Here is a 19,004-nt window from a genome sequence, read left to right as displayed (position 1 = left end):
CGAACTGATTGTACATCAATTAGTAGTGATGACTAGAGGTATACCACCTTGATGGCATGTAGCTTCCAAATATGTTAATAGCAGAATTGTGAACAAAAAGAACATTGTGCAACTAAAACATTGTTCGTTTGTTTACAATAGCTTATATTTCAGTCGATAAACAAACATGAATAACCATCGATTACTCGTATCAGTTTGTTTACAATCTAGAAAAGATTTTGTTTATTAAGCTGAACTATTTTAGACCGACTTATGCAACCGTTATGAAAACAAAGATCCATCCCATAATATTATCTCGAAACATTAGTAGCATCTGCAAACAACTATGGCAACGAATATGATGTTTCTCCTTAACCACCCATTAACCTTGATGTTACAAGTAATGTAAGAAAAGATTCAGAAAAAATAGACATTCTAACTAAAGTACAAGCAAAAACCATAGGAAGTATGTAGACTCTGGACCCTATGTACAATACAAGCCACATTAGGTCCATAGTTCACAAGAAGCCCAGGGTGTCCAATATAATGATCTTGGGGAAGATGACTGATCCTGTACAAGTGCATACTCAAAAGAAAATGTTAGTGGATAAATGAAGAACTGAACAATGTACTGTAGCACAAAATAGTTCTCTTGTTTCTTTTTCATATCATTCTCTCATTAAAGCGAGTTCACAAGCTAACAAAGACCAAAAAATTCCTATTTCAAGGATTTAAAAAGTGAAAACCAGGCGAGATATCAGACAGCAAAATCTAAGACCTACCCTATAAGTGAGAAGCTGCACCCAATCATAATATTCTGCAACTCCATATAACATTCATTCAAGCCCGGGGGACGTTCTCAATTTGTCCATCTCACTGGGTATGCACTCCCATATCTCGAATTTAGATCAATCTTTACTCATTGCGGATGGAACAATACTTTTCCCATAAGGGCTTTGATTTCGCTATTTCAGCCATGAGATTCTTGAACTTGTGGCTGCAATCACCTCCACTGCAAAATGAGCAACTGGCTATGAGTAGAGGTGGCAATTTGACACAGTCAAAGTTAACAGGTTAATTTGGGTTACATTTATCTCTAAAGGGTCAGATGGGTCAAGTAAAGGGTTTCAACTAAAAAAAAAACTCAAATAGGTCAAAAGTCATCCAAAAGATATCCAAATTTTGTAAAAAAACATCCCATTAAAGGTTAGATTAATTTTTGTAGCATAGTTTGGCACACTAAATACCGAATAACTTGTTTTTTCAAATAAGGAGAGAGAAGAAACTTATACCTTATACGATTCAAAGATGCAATAGCTCTAAGTGCACTCCTGATCATGTCTTCATTGCGATCAACTTCTTGCTTTACAGCATCTTGTTTGGGCTTGAAGTTAACAGTTTTCTGAAGAGGGTCCACCAATGAATCTAAAACTGTAAAGGTGCAAACCTTTGAATTAGCTATTTTCGGCAAGTTTTAAAAGTTGCAAACCAGAATGGTCAAAATGGCCCCGAATAACAAATAAAAAGATGCACTAACCTGCTAATACAGCCGATGGACACTTGTCGGCAAGTTTTGAAAGGATAAGATGGCAAGGCATCTTAACATCATAATGATCTGTAATGAACATATACCAGAGTCACTGAAACAGTAATACAGTAACAAGAAGATTCACTATCAGGGGAGAGATAGCAAAATAGCAATATTGTAATAAAATATTTTTCGAGATTACATTTAGCAAAACCAGCCAATGAAAAATTAATAATGCTTTGGACACAACGTATAGTGTCAACCTGACCAAATTCGCCGCATACCAAATTTCACCTATAATGCCCCCAAAACTGTCTATTTTAAACCATTCCCTAACCAGCCTATTTTGCCACCTCTAAATGAAACAATATAAATCAATTCTTGAGTACAAGTTTGTGACAAGTTCTTGAATCAGATAGTACAATGGCTCGAAAAGTCCAAAAACAAAAATAAGGAGTCATTATGAGCTTACCATCAAGACCAGAAATAAGGTACGGCACAATGAAAGAGGAAGGGTTCAACTGATCAAGGCAGTTGTCTAGTAATGTATCTACACACTCAAAAGCTGCCTTCCGCAATTCAAGGCCATCATCAACTGTATGCTTAAAAGGACCAAGGTCGACTGTTCTAATCAGTTCTTTCTGCAAAAAAATAATAAACTCAATATATATAGACTCAACAATAACTAATTATAAACAAGTTATCATGACTTTTCATCCTAACTCATGGAAATCTCATTTTATATCTCCTTATGTCTTCAGAATTCATAGGCTCTTATAATCTGGTTCCCATATTAATCCTAAGGAATTCTTTATAAATTGACTTTATTCCTGAGTGGCACAATAAATGGTAGAGTCGAAATGGGATTCTAATTGCATATAAAATAAAAATAAGCGAAGGCCAATGCCTCTTCTAGTAACTACTTCAGACACACATACCCTAGCTTCTAAAGGAGCAATCAGTTCTGGATTTCTAGCTACTAAAAATCAGAATATACCTGTTATCTAAATAATGGTGGAAGGTTATTAGTTATTACAAATTTACAATGCTTACATTTAGAATGCTATTTGTCACAATTACAAAAAGTAGATGACAATAATAATGTTCCACAAGACTCCCCAAAATCAGTCTTCAAGGAACGACATTCAAGACAGTTATGAAAAAGTTGTCTGATGGTGTTCACTTATGTATCCAATCAAAGCTTTTGCATTATTTAAGGGGACGAGGCATCGGATTTCTACATGTTTTTTGCAACATTTTGAAAATATCAAAGTGTGTCAGTCTTTATTACAACTTTGGCAGTTTTATGAAAATAAGAATATGCAGTCCAACCATCTAAAATGCCTTCATATTGTACCTCACCGTTATACAGCTAAACCTGATTTGTTTTGATAGGTCCAATGAACACATAGTAGTTACCTTAATAACAGTTTGATCATAAAGAAGTGGCAAAAGTTCTGGAAGAAGGCCCTTGATGAGGTTTGGCTTGTTATGACCAGCTATACTCAATGCCAAAACAGCTGCACGTCTAACATGCTGCCCAAATTTGTCACAAAAAAAATCAAGAGTCAGCTATAGGAAGTGATAGAATACAGTTATTTCTCATCAGTGTTAGATCACACATACAGTGATACATGTAATTTGTTAATATAACATTACAATATCCAAAACTCTACAATCATCAAAGATTGTCTCCATGAAAACTCACCCTGTCCTGATCCTTTATAAGCATGAGAAACGAGGAAATCTCTGGGTACAGGACCGAATCAATCTTCTCTGGTCTTTCAACTATAGAATATTTCACAGCAACCACTACTGTTGCTCTGGTGAATGCAGCAGGGCTTCTTGTTCGCTCCTACAGAGTAATTAACATCACATATTAACTTTTGCATGTAAGAAGTAGGATTTCTTCTATTTTAACTCAAAGCGGCAATTATGACCTTTACTTATGAGTGGGTAAGATTGGAATGCATCGAATGTGTTGAAATTACGCAAGTCTATTTTATTTGCATACCCGTCTATGATGTTAATAACGGTGGTATATAGGTGGTACAACAGTTACCGGTCCTTCCTTAAAATAACGGTCAAAATATCGTTTCCGATAATATCGGCGATATTTACCGATATTTTACTGATATTTACCAATATTTTTCTGATATTTATCGATAATATCAATTGTCTTCCAACTTTCCAAGTTCTAATACAAAATTCCCACGTTAACCCCCAAAATCTTGGTTTTTGTTTATTTTGGCCATTATATTTATTTAAGTTTGAGCATTCTTCTAAAAAATTATATAAACTTACAAAATTCATTATTTTTATAATCATCGTTATACCACCGCTATAACCGATATCTCAAATATCAGTCCTCGACCGTTATAACCAATATGTGAGTATTAACAACATAGATACCCGTTTTCATTACAGAATTAGATTACAATTGCAATCATGGTATTTACGTACTCATAATAAAAGCCTAGCTATCCATTAGAAACATTAAAGCTGGACTTGGATGTTTCTTGGTAAACCTAACCCACTCATTTCAAGATGCACTACAAATGACCCTTTTGACTGGTTAACCAGCCCACATGGAACATGCATCGTGGCCCCATTAAATTTAAGTCACAAAACATCTTAGGAAGTTAATCTATACCTTTAGAGCAGGAACAAGTTTTAAAGGCTTAATCAAAGCAATTTTTCCAAGACACTCTGCTACCACATTCCGGACACCCTCTTCCTCACTTTCACAGTGGTTGAATAGCAGGTTGAGTATCTTTTCAACACTAGAATCTTGAAATTCTGCTTTATCTACAGATTGTCTTACTATCACCTGTAAAGTAAATATAGTCTAGGTTAAAAAAAAAATAGTTCGAGCAAGCCTTGTTTTTTTGTTTTAAAGTCATTATTTTTGCTATTATGTGGGTGTTACTAATTGAGATTAAAATTATATGCAAATATACGCTAGAAGATACCTCTTTCAAAGAATGGAGCAGCAAATATTGTTTTTTCTGTTGATTATCAATCTGGTTCAGGATAAATGGCAAGTACTTGGGTAGATTTCCAACAGCAATATTGCCCAGTGCATAAGAGGCTGCAGATTTTATCTCTTCAAATGGAGACTGGAAGGATTCAATAACTATGTTTTCTATGTGTGCATGTGAGCTCAAATCTTTTCTTCGCCCAATTTCACCCAAACATAGCAATGCTAAGTGTTGCTTGGCCTAGAATGAAGAATTAACATACTGAGAAATTGTATAGCAAAAAACATTTCACAAAACAAAAGCTAATAATCTTCAGAACCATGCCAATTAGCATTATCAAAGAAATTATACTGAAATGTTTATGGATTATTATAAAGGGATAATGACATACGAATGTAACCACCTACGACAAAATGGTTATGTAATGTAGTGATCTACTCGGGTGGCTATGTAATGTATGCACCTATGTTTTTTTGGCTATACTATGTAAAATATGTACGGACCTTACATAGTATAAACAAAAAAAAACACATAGGTCATTACATTGATTGACCCGAATAAAAAGGTCCTTACATATTATAGCCAAAAAAACATAGGCGCATACATTACATAGTCACCTGAGTAGGTTACCACGTTACATAACCATTTTGTCATAGGTGGTTACATTCGTATGCCATGATCCTTATTATAAATGACAATGACAAACTCTTGTACAAATGAAGAGATGCGGCAACTTTGGCTATGCCACATATATAAAAAGAAAGTATAAACTATAGTGGCAATAGGTATTGTATGTGTCAATAAGATGTATACTAATGTTTGTCTTTTTGTTTGCATTAGCTTAATATTTACGAATGATATATAAGTAGTTATGTATTGCTTTATATATCATGAACAACTTATAGTTATTAATGACAGCTCAATTTACATCGGAGAATCTTCAAATTACAATGAATGATCTCAAATTTTAAAAAGTTCAGGAAGGATAGACAAGAAATGTTTTAGGTACCCATTCCGACCAATTACCCAACCCACCAAACCGACCACGTAAATATTTCGTTGCACCATCTGGGACCATTTGCAGTTGAACTGTATTAGCCTTTGACACTACATCCACCAATCCGCCTTAATCAGATTATTACATAAAAGCATGAAAGGTATAAAACCTACCGAATTACTACTGCTATCATCTTTCAAGATTTCTGTGAGCATTTTTACTGTAGATGAACATTTGTGGTCACCTGCAGCAAGGCAAAGTACAGCAACACATTGTGCTATGGAAAACAAAGCTTGTTTTGCAATGCCGCCAGATTGAGGAGATGGTTTAGCAGTTGAAAGAAGAGATTCCAGCAGAGCTTCAAAACTAGTGTTTGCAGAATACACAAGAGTAGCAAAAAAGTTTTGCAAAGCCTGCAGTTTACAAATAGTGTATTAGAATAAAGCTTACCCCTCTTGCAAAAAAAACTAGAAGAGTGAAGTTCCATATGAAGATTGTGGCAGTACCGAGAGGGCGTGTCCTTGAAGCAATGAACTTTTGACCAAAGCCAGGGCCTGGGGAAGAACTTTATTCCTGACAGTCGAACCAACAGTTGGAGCAGACCTTCTGTCTGACATCAAGGTACAGCAGAGTTCCAGAGCAAGAGCCGTCATATGCAAGTCTGAATCACTGGTAAATGGGAAAAGCATTCATGAGTACAGAGTATTAGTTTTCAACTCTCTACCAGACCATGTAGATTACTACAAGCGCCAAAATTAGTAAGATTAGTATAGATGTAATAAAATGGGATCATCAAGCAGATTGGTTAACCTGTCGTAAGGGGCTCAGGTCAACACATGTAATTCAAGGGTCAAAGCGGGTCACATCAGGTTCAGTTGAATCACAGAAAATTTTTGTACCTTTTTGTCCTTGAAATTTATTAATTCCTAATTTATTGTAACTAGAAAACCATATTATTATGATATTAATCTAAATCTTATTACTAGAGGAATCCTAAGGGTTGTAAGCAAGTAACTACATCTCAGGTCACTTTTGAAGTGTCTCAAAATTACCACCACATTAATCTGAAAAACAAACTGACATCCAATAAAGACAAAAACAATTCTAGAAAGAAGAGTAGCAAACCTGATCAAAGTTGAAAGTTCTACAATGATAACTCCATAAGCGGCAGAACCAATTTTATCACCATAAGCAACGATAAGTGTGTTTAGAGTACCCAGTGTAGCCTGCCTTAGCGCTCGATTAGCCTATTTCAAAAAAGAAGATCAAGCATGATTCACGTTTTGCTCCAGCTTTCAATATACAAAGAACAATTCCTTAAACTATAATACTTAAGTTTGATGAAGCTTATACCTTCCGTAAAAATGCAGTTAACTCCACAATAACATGCTCTAGTACACATGAAAGGTCTAAGTGCAGTGGAGATGCAGCTATAACTGCAAAAGCCTGAAAATGAATTCAGGGTTCAGAAAGTAGCCTATTGTATCTTACACAAAACTTACTTAACATATTATAAAAAGAGAAATATGGGTGATCAATTGCAAAAGGTATCCATATTTTTATCAAGAGAAATAAAACAGAAAACAGAGTAATGATGCTACAACTATACAAAAAAGATTCATTATAACAGAAGAACAAAGACTCATCTACCAACTGAGCTTTTATTGATATCTTTGTTATACTACTTCGGCTGTCCACTAAAAAAATTGGGTCAGTGATCCTATAAATCATTTACTCCAATATGGACTTGATCTAACATTCTACCAAGGTGAGCATGGCAATCACATCTTTTGTCTTAAGATAAGTGTCAGCATCAGATACCCTATTTGACTTTCAACAAAAAATCACATTCGCTTCACCTTGATGATAGATTAATAAAAGACCATTAGAATGTAGAGCTAAAAAGAAATCAAGACAGCCATTATGTCTGTCATTCGCAAGCATGGGAATATTGCCACTCCATTCATACATTTTGAAACCAGCTGAATACCCTTTCATTCTAATAAGAACGGCAAACAGTCTCTTCAAGTAAACTTTAATTATGACATTCATACAAACCTTAACAGCAGTAAGTCTGGTTATCTCATTTCCCATTCGATCCACGAGAACAGGAAGGCATGCAGGTAATTCCGAAGTGAGGTGATCGCCAAAAGTTGAAACAACAAGTCCCATACAAGAGATTGCACATTCTTTAACCTCCTGGTCTTGATCTTGGTTTGTCAAACGTGACATGATAGCATTATATATTGGATGAACATAAGGTTTAAAATCAAAATCAGGAGCCTGGAGAAATTCAATAACAATCTCAGGGGAGGAAAGTAAAGAAAGAGAAGAAATGTCTGGAACAAAAAGAACAGATATTGGGATTACCTTAATGTTTGGGCGCACAACTCGAACAAGTTCCCCACATACTCTTAATGCTTCAGCCGTAACTTTGTAATAACGTTCACCAACAGCAGATAAAACAGGAGCAGAGATGGCCTAAAAGAAGAAAAAAAAAACAATCTAAATCAATTTACTATAATAATACTCGTATTCAATAACCACACTAAATGTTTGTTTTAAATTAAAATTTCTAGAAAGGTTATGGAAGTCTATTCATTAGAGATTAAAATAGAAAGGAACAGCTAAAGTATCAGTCTATTAGAATCTACAAATCCTACAGGATAAACCACATAGATTTTGTACACCTCCTGCATATACATTCAAAAGAGAACGGTGATAGGAGCCTAGGAGGTATGCCTTGGAAAACTATCGAAGCTTTCACATGCATCATTAGGAAAGTATTAGTGAGAAAAACATTAAAAAAATTTATAACATAACGGTTTCTTAGGCAGGCCATCATAAAGAGCACAATTATCCCTTCCATAGCAACCATCTCTTAATATAGACATATCAAGTTGGTAATTACACCAAGATACACACTGCATACCATTAAGTGTTTCATATTATGCACTTGTGTGTGTCTAAATAGCTTTGTATTTCATACATCTCTGTGAAACAAATTCCCACTGCAGCTAAAATATTTAATTTGTGTAATTTTACCTGGCATTACCCACCTAATATGCAGCTCTTTGAAATATTTAGACATGAAATTAATAATAATGTCCTTAGAGAATAAATCAACATGGTCATTTTGATTCATAAAACTAAATTGTCCTATATTTTTTGGTGTCATCAATAACGTATACTTAGCTGTACCTTACAATCATACTAAATTTCAAGTATCAACAGGGAGCAAATACAGATCAATCAAGTAATCGTACGAAAACCAAAATGCTCAGATGAAATTCATAGTTCGAGATTTTGAATCCTGTCAAAGATACATCCAGAAAACCATAATATACTTTACATTATTACCTTAATGTATGGGTGAAAAACAGATGGAGAATGAGATGATAATACTAATCTTGCAAATACAAGAGCTTCAATCTTCAGGTTTGATGTTGAGGATTTTTCCTGAAGAAAGTACATGTTGAATTACAAACATAGATAAATATCATACTGAAAAACAAAAGTAGAAAAATAGACATAAAATTACAAGATTTCCCATACACAAAGTGCTTTCTCTATTCCAGTAACTAGGGATCCAATGTGGTCAGCAAGGCAGTCAGGCAAAACAACAACAAGTTCTTTCAGAACAGAGAAGGCGCCAATCTGAAAATAAAGCATCATGACAGTATGAAGTGAAATATAATAACTCAACTGGAAACAATTTAGTGTTCTCGTTGTAAATAAAAAACTGCAACTGCACCTACCTTTGTCTTGACAGATTTTTCACGCAGCTGCCTATTAATAGATTTAACTATCTTGGGAACTTCTTGCTTCAATGACCATCTGGGGCTACAATATATGCAAGAAACTTGGATTACAAGCTAATTTAGTTATTAAGCCCATAACAGCTGACAAGTACATTCTCCTGGATGCAACCACCCAACACACGAACATGAATTCTAACTTATAATCATTACCACTAACTCAATATACCTTCAGGTCTAATCAGAATATTTGAAGCTATAAATAATAAGCATGAAGAAAAAAATACAATTTCTAGAAGGCCAAGGTTTTAAATAGAAGACAATCAAATTGACAAAAGGTACATTTGGTTCCTGCTGAATCTCTTTCACACATCTTAAAAGTCACTGGGGTTTCCACATAGATAACTATGTAAAACGCACAAGGAAGATCAACCACATGAAGTTTTATACGAAACGTCACTTAGGAATGTCTAAGTGTCCATACAAAGAAGTTTATCCAAGGTAAAGATATAAGACGTGTTTCTTCCCTAAGTGGCAATTTACCAACATGTTTAGAAACATTCCCAGGAAAACACAGTAAGTTTGTTTACCTTAACTTGTCAATGTCAATCTGCCCCTTCGTGACATTTCCTGTTTGACGTAGCAACTCAATGAAAGTGTTAAAAACATCCATCTGCGGCATGGTGGAACATAAAATCAGTAATGCAATCACGTCATAATAACCAAGAATAATAGTGTCATCCTGTACCTTGACATTTTCTTCTCTCTCTTTAAACCTATCAATCAACTTCGGACAAGCCTGCATGAAACGCACTCAGAACATAAGTCAATGCACATGCATAGTGTCCTTTAAGATAACACCCAATTATCAGAAAAGAGTTGAGTCAATTTTTCAATGTTACCAACAAGCACATAAGTACATAACTGAAAACAAAACTGCAAATTTTCAGAGAAGGGTTAACAACTTGAACGTATACCGCAATAGCCATGGCCACTTAACACTAGCACAACCTTACTAAGCACTGTCCCACTGGAAAAGATACTGCTATTGAGAGAAGTTATAAAACCCAACTTCTCAGATTTTAACCTCATTAAATCCAAACTAGAACGGTACCCGCGCGATGTGGCGGTGTAATGGCGGTGGCGGTGATAGATGGTGGCGTGTGGCGGTAGCTGCGGTGGTGGAGGTGGCGGCAGTGGTGGCGATGTAACGGTGGTGGTGACTGGTGGTGGTTGCGTGCGGTGGTGGTGGCGGTAGCGGGGGTGGCGGCGGCGGCGATTGGTGGTGGTGGAGGTGGCGAATAGTGTAAGTTATTGATATAACGTGGTTTTTGATGAATTGTTGCATGTTGAAAGTTGAAAGTGCTATTTGCTTTATAGTATATAAGTATAGATATAGATATACTAGCAGTTACTCTACTTTGTATGTGTCATGGGTAGTAAGGTTTCCAATAAACTAAGCAAATAGGTCACATGGTGATGGGATGTATATGTGCCATGACAATTAGGAAACAGAGCTAGTGGATCAGATAATTCTGCTGTGTTGGTGCAATTAAAGGTAAATGGAAGCATGACTGCTGGATTTATGAAAGTTAAAATCTTAATTATACCTTATACATTTAGCAAACTTTCCATTTCTACAAGTAACTTATTTAACTTATTTTGACTTAGATCTTTTTACTTAAAGTTATAAAAATAACAAACATGTACAAAAAAGAAATTTTTTAATGTTTAAGAAGAAAACATAATAGACTATCAAACTACCTATAACTTAAGTTATCCTTAATATGACAAGTCATGGGGTTTTCTCCACTACTGCTGCACTTATGAATAAAAATTACTCTAGCCACATAGCACAGGCAATAGGCTATTAGCATTTTATCATTTTTGTGTGTCCATGTTAACTTTGGTATACACTATCATGTATTTTTTTTTTTTTACTTCTAAAAGAAACCCAAACATCATAATTCTCCTTACAGAAGTTGAACTATTCATTCATGTCTCATCAAGTCATCAGTATTACTCATAACGTGCACTTCACGGGTCAAACGAAAGTCAATATTATTGCCAGTAGTTCAAATGTAATGATACAATTAAAAAAAAAAATCAGACGCTGCTATCGAAATTTACACATTGTTGTTATTTAGATCAGCTATAAACACCACAAAAGTCATATTCTTTTCAAATGATTCGGCTAAGTATTTCCAATAGGTATAAGTTTACCTCAACATATAGATTTGAGAGCATCTCAGGACGAGAAACAATTAGTGCTGCTAGGCACTTTGCAGCAGCTCTTCGAACTTTCCAGCTAACATCTTCGTCATCTGTATATTCGTTGGCACTATCACTACGAATCAACCAAGTAACACAACAGATTAGACAAAATGTGTCAAGGAGAAGTTTGATAAGACCATCTTAGAAGAAAAGAGCATCAGAATACATACTCATCCTCTTCATCATCATGGACTTCGTCATCAGTATCCTCTTCCATGTTATCAGTGAAATTTGGATCATAACTAAGATATTCCAAAGAAAGATGTAATATTTGATTACAGTAAGAGAAAATGTCCCTTGGGCATCTAAGTAGAAAGCTTTCCAGTGCCTGATATTGTAGCCACATAGCATAGTCAATCATATGGAGTATTATATATAAAATTAACAAAATCATCTAAGTTCAGAAAGCGAATCCCAAGCGACAAAAAAATAAGCAAAATCACATCACAAAAGAACATATTGCCAGATAGTGATACCTGCAAGCTATACTCACGAAGCTCCTCATCATTTTCTGATGCATTCATGCAATATTGAATAAGAATCGGAACCGTATCTCCAAGATGTGGACCAAAGCGATAACCCACAGCACGGCTACCATATAAAAAATTGCATTATTGGTAAGTTATACATATATAAACCATCAAGGAAGCAAAACGTGACGTTATAGCTGAACAGTTGCATGCATAGAGACAGCATTTAAATTTACAGTTTCAACTTTCTATCCTATTGGTTCTAAAGTTTTTATAAGAACACTTGAGCAATGTCTTGAAAGATTTTTTGGAATTTATATTTCAACTAAAATTTTGACTTAAATTTTAATTTTATCATTCTAAAAAGCATTCACTGCTGAACATCACGCTGGTAGAATTTTAAAAATAATCTTTTCTGGATATCTAGATTTAAAAAGGTCTCATGGATTAAAAATATACATTGGTCAAATATTAACACGATGACATGTTTCCTTTTTAGTTACTGTTCTCATTTGGCCTGTTAGAGATAGTACATAACCCAACTACCCAAGTTGAGCCATTCATATATAAATGGATTGAAGTTTCACCACTGCATATCAGTGTCAGTAAGGCTCAATAAGAAGTTCAGCATTTAGTCACTATCTCAAATATTGTATTTTGATCAAGTAAAAACCTCTTTGTGTCTCATTAACGTTACTAGTTTAATTGACTCATTTGTTTAGTACAATACCAACATTGAACAGAAAACAAAGTAACAACCAAAATTAAAATAACATAGCTTGTAGATGCCAAGTACTGAATGTTCGCAAAAGCAATTCTTGAATGGTGTAAGGCATAACGGAACTATTATATTTTAAACATTAACATAGAAGGCGTGTGCACAAACAAACCTTAAAGCCCCAATCATCTGAATATTTGTACGGGTCAACTCAGGCTTTGTTCCTTTATTCTTTAAAAGCCGTACAACTTCAGTTGTGGCCTTTGCTAACAAGTCATCTGATAGGCTTGAGGCAAGTGAAGCTGTAACCCAAAACAACCAATTTTAATATCAGTTTACTATCACGGCCCTATGCAAAATACTTTCACAGCAGAAGATAATGAACTATTGATCATACGTGTAAAAGCTGATCTTACTTACCAATACATGATACAGTCTTCTTTCTAACACTAGCTTGATTGGAGCTTAATTGAGGCAATAGCGCACCTAACAGGACTTCATGATCTGACGTCATCAGATTCCCAAACTTATGCAGTATGTCGCATAAGATATCAAGACATTCACATTTTATGTCTGTCTTCATTGCCTGGTGAACAAAAACATATGTTGTGAACATCCAAACTAGATAGGTACATCATGAGGGGGGGAAATTATGTCAGATAGGCATTTATAGAAAAAGGTGGACACAGCAAGGGGAACATATCAATGCCAAACAAAAGGTAAAAACTAGCTAATATCTGCAAATAAGATCATAAGAAAAGTATCATGACAATAGCAACTCACATAAGTCTCTAAACGAGAAGCATACAAATGAATAAAAAAAACTCTTATTAAAGCACCAGGAAAATAGCGTTGGTTGTGATTATTTCTCAATTGCCAACTCAGTTCCTATGTTATGTAGTAGTATATTTCATTAGCACGTATATGGTGACTCTTTTGTTTAAAACATAGAAATTTTCTATGAATATAATGACATAACCAGTTCAGATGATTTTACAAATGAGGATTACCAAAAAAGACAGATATATATAAAATATGATACCAGTTCGACATAGAAAATTCTAAAATAATATAGATGCCTTCCTATGAATATTACACTGGCTACAGTATTAATGGTTCAATCTGATATCCCCTTGGCAGAAAACGTGTTTTTTATCTACTTGCTGAGTCACAGAAGTCAATTATAACAATCAACTTAGGTTAAGCAATCAAACTGAATCTCAATGTATTGCCATATACAACGTAGTCTACACAAGCAGAGTGCCAAATTAGCGACAAAACTATGCCCTGATCCAAATGATGCATAAAAGACATTGCATCAATTTAGACTTAATCAGGGAATAACATCGATGTTTTAACTGTGTTAACCAAGAATCGTCTATCAAGATCACGTACAAATTTGGAATGTAAATTTACAATAACTCACCGGGCTTGTTATTCCTCCTATTAACTTCGGAGAAACTGAAATAAGAACTGATTGTGCAACAGATGAGGTAGGGACTTCAGAGAAAATTGTCTTCAGAGCTATGCTTGCAATATCACGATGCTGATCTTTCCCGTTGAGTAACTTATCACATAGCTTATCAGTCATCGCCAGTACCTGTGCCTCATGGACTTTCTTCACCAGGGGAGCAAGACTAAGGGGAAAAAAAGGATAAAATGTCAATAAAGAAAGCTATAAGCTTAACATTGATGCAGCACTAATGATACCACTTATATAAAAAAAATATAAAAAAATAAAAATAAAAAATACACGACTTAGATGCATTAACGGATGGGGAGAGAAGAAGAATGGATCTACAAATGTAGTATATAAAAAGGAACCCTATCCGTTCTAATATTAGCATGCCAGAGAAAGAACCACCACATTCCACAAATATATTGAGGTAAAAGCCAATATCACAGCTAGTGATTATTAGAAAAAAGGTAGCCTGCAGGTGAGGAAAACAAAAAAAAAAAACATATAGCCAGATCATACACAGTAGTAATATGAAAGGTCGTATGCTGATATATTAACAAGTCAGACAAAGATAATCAATGACAAATGCAAACTTATGTTAGAACAATATAAGCTGCGTATATATGTGAGTATATGCGCCTATATGTGTACACTAGTCATGTAGATGTGTGCATATGGAAGTATGCATATGCTCTACGTGTATGCAATTATACATGTATGTATAGTTCCACAAGATAGGAACTAAGAATAGTTTGTCAAGCAAGCAAGTGAACCACACCCACAGGCAAACAAAAGCAACAAAATTACAGAAAAAAAGGTAATGGCTAACTATTGATTCATGATAACTAATGACATTATCACATTAGCAAGGAAATAAACCAAACCATTTGACAGCCAATCCAGACACATCACCAGCTGCATCATCTAGTTGCTGTAGAACAATATTAGACAATCTCAACTCAAGGTCGCTATCCAGTTTAAACCCCTCCTTGTTTAATTCATTCAATAGGTCAGAAGTTGCCATATATCGGTAATCTTTATCCTTCCCCGTCATCTAAACATTCGAGCATGAATCCATCAGAACATAAAAAATAGGAAACTTCAAAGATAAACAGAAAATTTTGATCCACGGGAGAAATCTTTCCATGGAATATTGACACAAAAAAGATAAAAAAGCTCCATACGCTCTTACCTTCTCCAAGATACCAGGTATGGGTGAATTTGCCATCTTTACACGACTCTTTCAAACTCTTATATCACTCTTATAAAGGGTACCTGAAAATGTATTTACTATAAATAAATAACAATATAACATGGATATTCAGGAGTGCACATACATTAAAATAATGTCCAGTGCATGCAGCGACTACGGCAGCTGAATAACAAAATAAATGATGGCATTGGCAAAAAGTCAAGCAATACAATATTTTCATGGACCAATGGTAAAAGTGCAAATATTAAGAATGTATTGCCAAACAATGACTTCGTCCTCTAAGAACGAGACACTATTCTCTGTGATAAAGATGTGAATCAAGTATCAAGACAATGCCGTGACAAAAAAACAAAAAGTACAACCAAACACGCATCCACATAGACATAACGCTCCAAAACTCACATTACTTGAACTTTTACCACCCAAGGAAGCAAAAACACATCCGACAAATTTCTTTCCCTTTACAAAATTACACAAACTCTAGTCCGCAAAATTGCAACGCTAATTAGAAAATTATTACGGTGAACACAACAAAGTATATTAAAAGTTTATATCTGTATGATCAACAAATAATAGTTATGAATAACAGTCAATGCTCAGAACGGTTAACTGTTTCCATATGGCCAAACCGCTGAGCGGATCGAAACTAATACGATTGAATCACTAGTTCAGAGTTCTCAAGATACCGAGTTTGTAAACCAGAACGCAATCGTAAACCCTAATCAAAGGTTGCTAAACCATAGCCAAAACCCTAACGCCTAACAGCTTGTAGTGTAAACCAATTTTTACTCTTTCAATTTCTCGGAACAATAAAATACTACGTACATTGTTTATTCATTGCTTCATAAATCCAAAAAAAAAAAAAAGTTAGATTAAAGTTTCAGAAAAAACCCTAACTCTAATCAATTAAATCCATAAAACAATGATAATAATAATAGTTATTATAACAATAATATTGTAAGCAGATAGAATAAAGTATTTACAATTTGGATTAAGAGAGAAGAAAAATTAAAACAGTATAAAAATTCAATTTACAAAGTATTAGGTTTATTATTTAATATATAAAGTTTAAAGAATAATGATAATTAATTAATGAGGACAAAAAGCTTACTAGAAGATTCCAGAAAAAGAGGAGAGTGAAGGGTGGGGAAGAGGAAGTAACTGCCGGAGTTTGCAGCGGAGGAAGGGGTGAGAAGCAGAGTGTTAACAGAAAATATGTATATGTATATATGTATGTATGTATAGGCGCATACGAGGAATAAGTTTTACTTTATATTATTGTGCGTATGTGTATAGCGTATATATATGATAGATGTAGAGAGGGATTTCGATTCGGGCGTATCTTTTTACATTCTTAAAAACGTATATCGGATATTAATAAAAACGAGAGAACTATCCGTGCGTTGCGACGGTGAGATAGAGAGGGTGATAGGTCATAGAGTATGATAGGTCATAGGAGGTGATATGTCATAGCCAAATGTTTTAGCCATACGGGCTCCGACCTCGGATTTAAAAATTCGTCAAAAGTATATCGAATGACATCTCTAATGAAAGAGCATGAAATTTTAAGAATATCCATATAATTTTTATAATTTATCGATGTACGATTTTTGAGATAAAAGATTTTGAAAGAATTATTATGAAGGAGAGAGAAAGTTGTAGGCATTGATGTATTGTATATTATGGGGGTGTTTGGGATTACTTTTTAAAAATAGATTATGCGTTTTGAATAATTAGAATCAGATAATTAGCTGCAACAAAACATGCTAATAATAAAATATAATGTTTGGATTTGATTATGCGGTTTGTAATCACAATAATCAGATCTTAAGTGTTTGGCAAATATATATTTTTTAATAAATAATAAATAATCAAGTAAAATGACAAAAAAAGGACAATAACCAAATGATTATTATGACTCAATTTTACCACTACATATTTGGATGTTAAGGTTACCCATTCAACTTGGACGCAACAATAATTTACAGTATATATTTCTATTGTTTGCAATATGAAAATGTATAGCATTCATCTGAAGCTAATATAACTAATTGTTATACATGTTGCACTACACGTATATGCACTTACTAGTCAAATGAATAAAAAAATAGGGGGCTTCCAAATTGAATAATACTAACAAAAATGTTACTGCGAGTAAACTAATTGACCGATGAGTACATTCAGAGTCAACAAGTTACATAACTTGGAACTTATGCCACCTAAAAACATTCATGAAACTAGATAAAAGTTTAAAAAATGTAAATTAAACTAGAAAAAAACCCATACAGAGTTGAACAGATTGCAAAAATACAAGAATGCCTACTCATATATGCCCTTATAGCTAATCTAAAACTACGCTCCAAGTTGTCCCCAAACCACTCCCACCATGTATGTCATGCTACAGCAAAATTGCATTCCCGATTGAAATAGCAAAGATATCCAAAATCGTTTGCATCAATCTGCAAGATGTCAAAATAACCAAGAAACAACACTTCAACCAAGCTACAATAACAGACGTCTAAGACCCACCATCAAGAGAAATTGCAGAATGCATATACTCAAGACAAAACTAACAAGAGGAATTGCAGATGCACAAGACAAAAGTTTATGCAATAACAACAAATAAACTAGTTTGGATAATCTGTACAGCAATGTCAAATTGGCAATTATAAATAGGTAAAAGACTAATGAATAGAATAACCCAAATTTTTGTAAATTGAAAAGTAATGCCAATAGCCCAATAGTTTAGATATTATGTATTAGTACAGAAATAGGAAAAAGACACCAAGTAGTCTTTTGAAACAAAGGCTCATAAAACATGTAATACACCTCCAAACTAGTCTTGAAACAAAGGGTCGTAAAACATATAATACACCTCCAAATTTTTGTCCTTGAATTTTGCAAGTTTGGGATCCACCTATAAAATAAAGAAAACAATAATTTAGCACCTAGTTACCATAAGATTGTGAAAAAACTAATTGATCAAACCATTACCTATATTTTTTCATCCCACCACTCACTCGTTGCTTTTATCGTTTTTTTCACATGATCCCATCCAAGCCCGGATGCAATCCTCATTAAACGATCATATATCATCCAATGGTTTTTAAGTTGCAATTTAGTAAAAACTTTTCCTGTTTTCTTTTTTAGGCTAATTTCTATGTTTGTCCACCCAACCTTATTAAAGTGGCTCTCGGGTCTATTACCATTTTTGACTTCCTCAAGACACAACTCAGCAAATATGATACGAGTGCTTGAATCCCAAACAGTTTTTTGAGCAATTGTGACATTTCCATGGTTCAAGTCCATCCCTGGATAGCAATAATATACACAATCCAATTTGACAAATAACATAAAAAAGATTTGAACTTTTGTAGCAGACTCGTATAGATATAACTAGTATAATACTATCTCGTTAAAAACGTGGATTATACCATGAGCTACATATACCAAAATATTAATTCAAAGAGGCATGTAGAAAATAATTGAAACCTAAAAATTCATAACATTAAAATATAGACATGATTTTGTTGATCCTTTCCTAAACTTTTTTCTATGATCACACTAAAACAATGAAGTTGTAATACTTTCAATCATCATACGAAAAAGTAAAGTTTGATATTTGAA

General features: G+C 34.2%; 1 protein-coding gene across 2 annotated transcripts; it reads right to left on the bottom strand.

The window, feature by feature from the left end:
• Positions 1-264: 264 nt before the first annotated feature.
• LOC122591239 (cullin-associated NEDD8-dissociated protein 1) lies at positions 265-16,607 on the bottom strand. Of its 2 annotated transcripts, XR_006322685.1 has the most exons (29): positions 16,489-16,607; positions 15,357-15,439; positions 15,049-15,218; positions 14,132-14,342; positions 13,126-13,291; positions 12,878-13,007; positions 11,994-12,108; positions 11,688-11,845; positions 11,467-11,590; positions 9,992-10,042; positions 9,834-9,916; positions 9,244-9,328; positions 9,041-9,142; positions 8,846-8,944; positions 7,856-7,966; positions 7,544-7,768; positions 6,839-6,931; positions 6,611-6,732; positions 5,992-6,154; positions 5,659-5,898; positions 4,480-4,728; positions 4,161-4,337; positions 3,216-3,362; positions 2,927-3,043; positions 1,980-2,148; positions 1,517-1,594; positions 1,272-1,410; positions 762-991; positions 265-550 (listed from the first exon to the last, which is right to left on the bottom strand). XR_006322685.1 is itself a non-coding variant. In XM_043763473.1 (28 exons), the coding sequence occupies exons 2-28, from the start codon at positions 15,390-15,392 to the stop codon at positions 895-897; spliced, it is 3,657 nt and encodes a 1,218-aa protein (XP_043619408.1). In that variant the 5' UTR covers positions 15,393-15,439; positions 16,489-16,607; the 3' UTR covers positions 614-894. The 2 variants fall into 2 exon arrangements, 1 of the variants encoding a protein (XP_043619408.1); XM_043763473.1 differs by lacking the exon at positions 265-550 and having other exon boundaries at positions 614-991.
• Positions 16,608-19,004: the final 2,397 nt, after the last annotated feature.

Source organism: Erigeron canadensis, chromosome 3, assembly GCF_010389155.1.
Source record: "Erigeron canadensis isolate Cc75 chromosome 3, C_canadensis_v1, whole genome shotgun sequence".
In the NCBI taxonomy this organism is placed as follows: Eukaryota; Viridiplantae; Streptophyta; class Magnoliopsida; order Asterales; family Asteraceae; genus Erigeron; species Erigeron canadensis.
The sequence above is the reverse complement of the archived record's forward strand: the minus strand, read 5'-3'. Positions and strand labels throughout refer to the sequence as shown.

Coding starts and splice junctions, on each gene's coding strand:
- LOC122591239 (XM_043763473.1), bottom strand. CDS start 15,392: ATGGCAAATTCACCCATACCTGGTATCTTGGAGAAG. Junction 14,343..15,048: donor TCTGGATTGGCTGTCAAATG/GTTTGGTTTATT, acceptor TTTTCCCCTTAG/TCTTGCTCCCCTGGTGAAGA. Junction 5,899..5,991: donor TTCAAGGACACGCCCTCTCG/GTACTGCCACAA, acceptor TGTAAACTGCAG/GCTTTGCAAAACTTTTTTGC.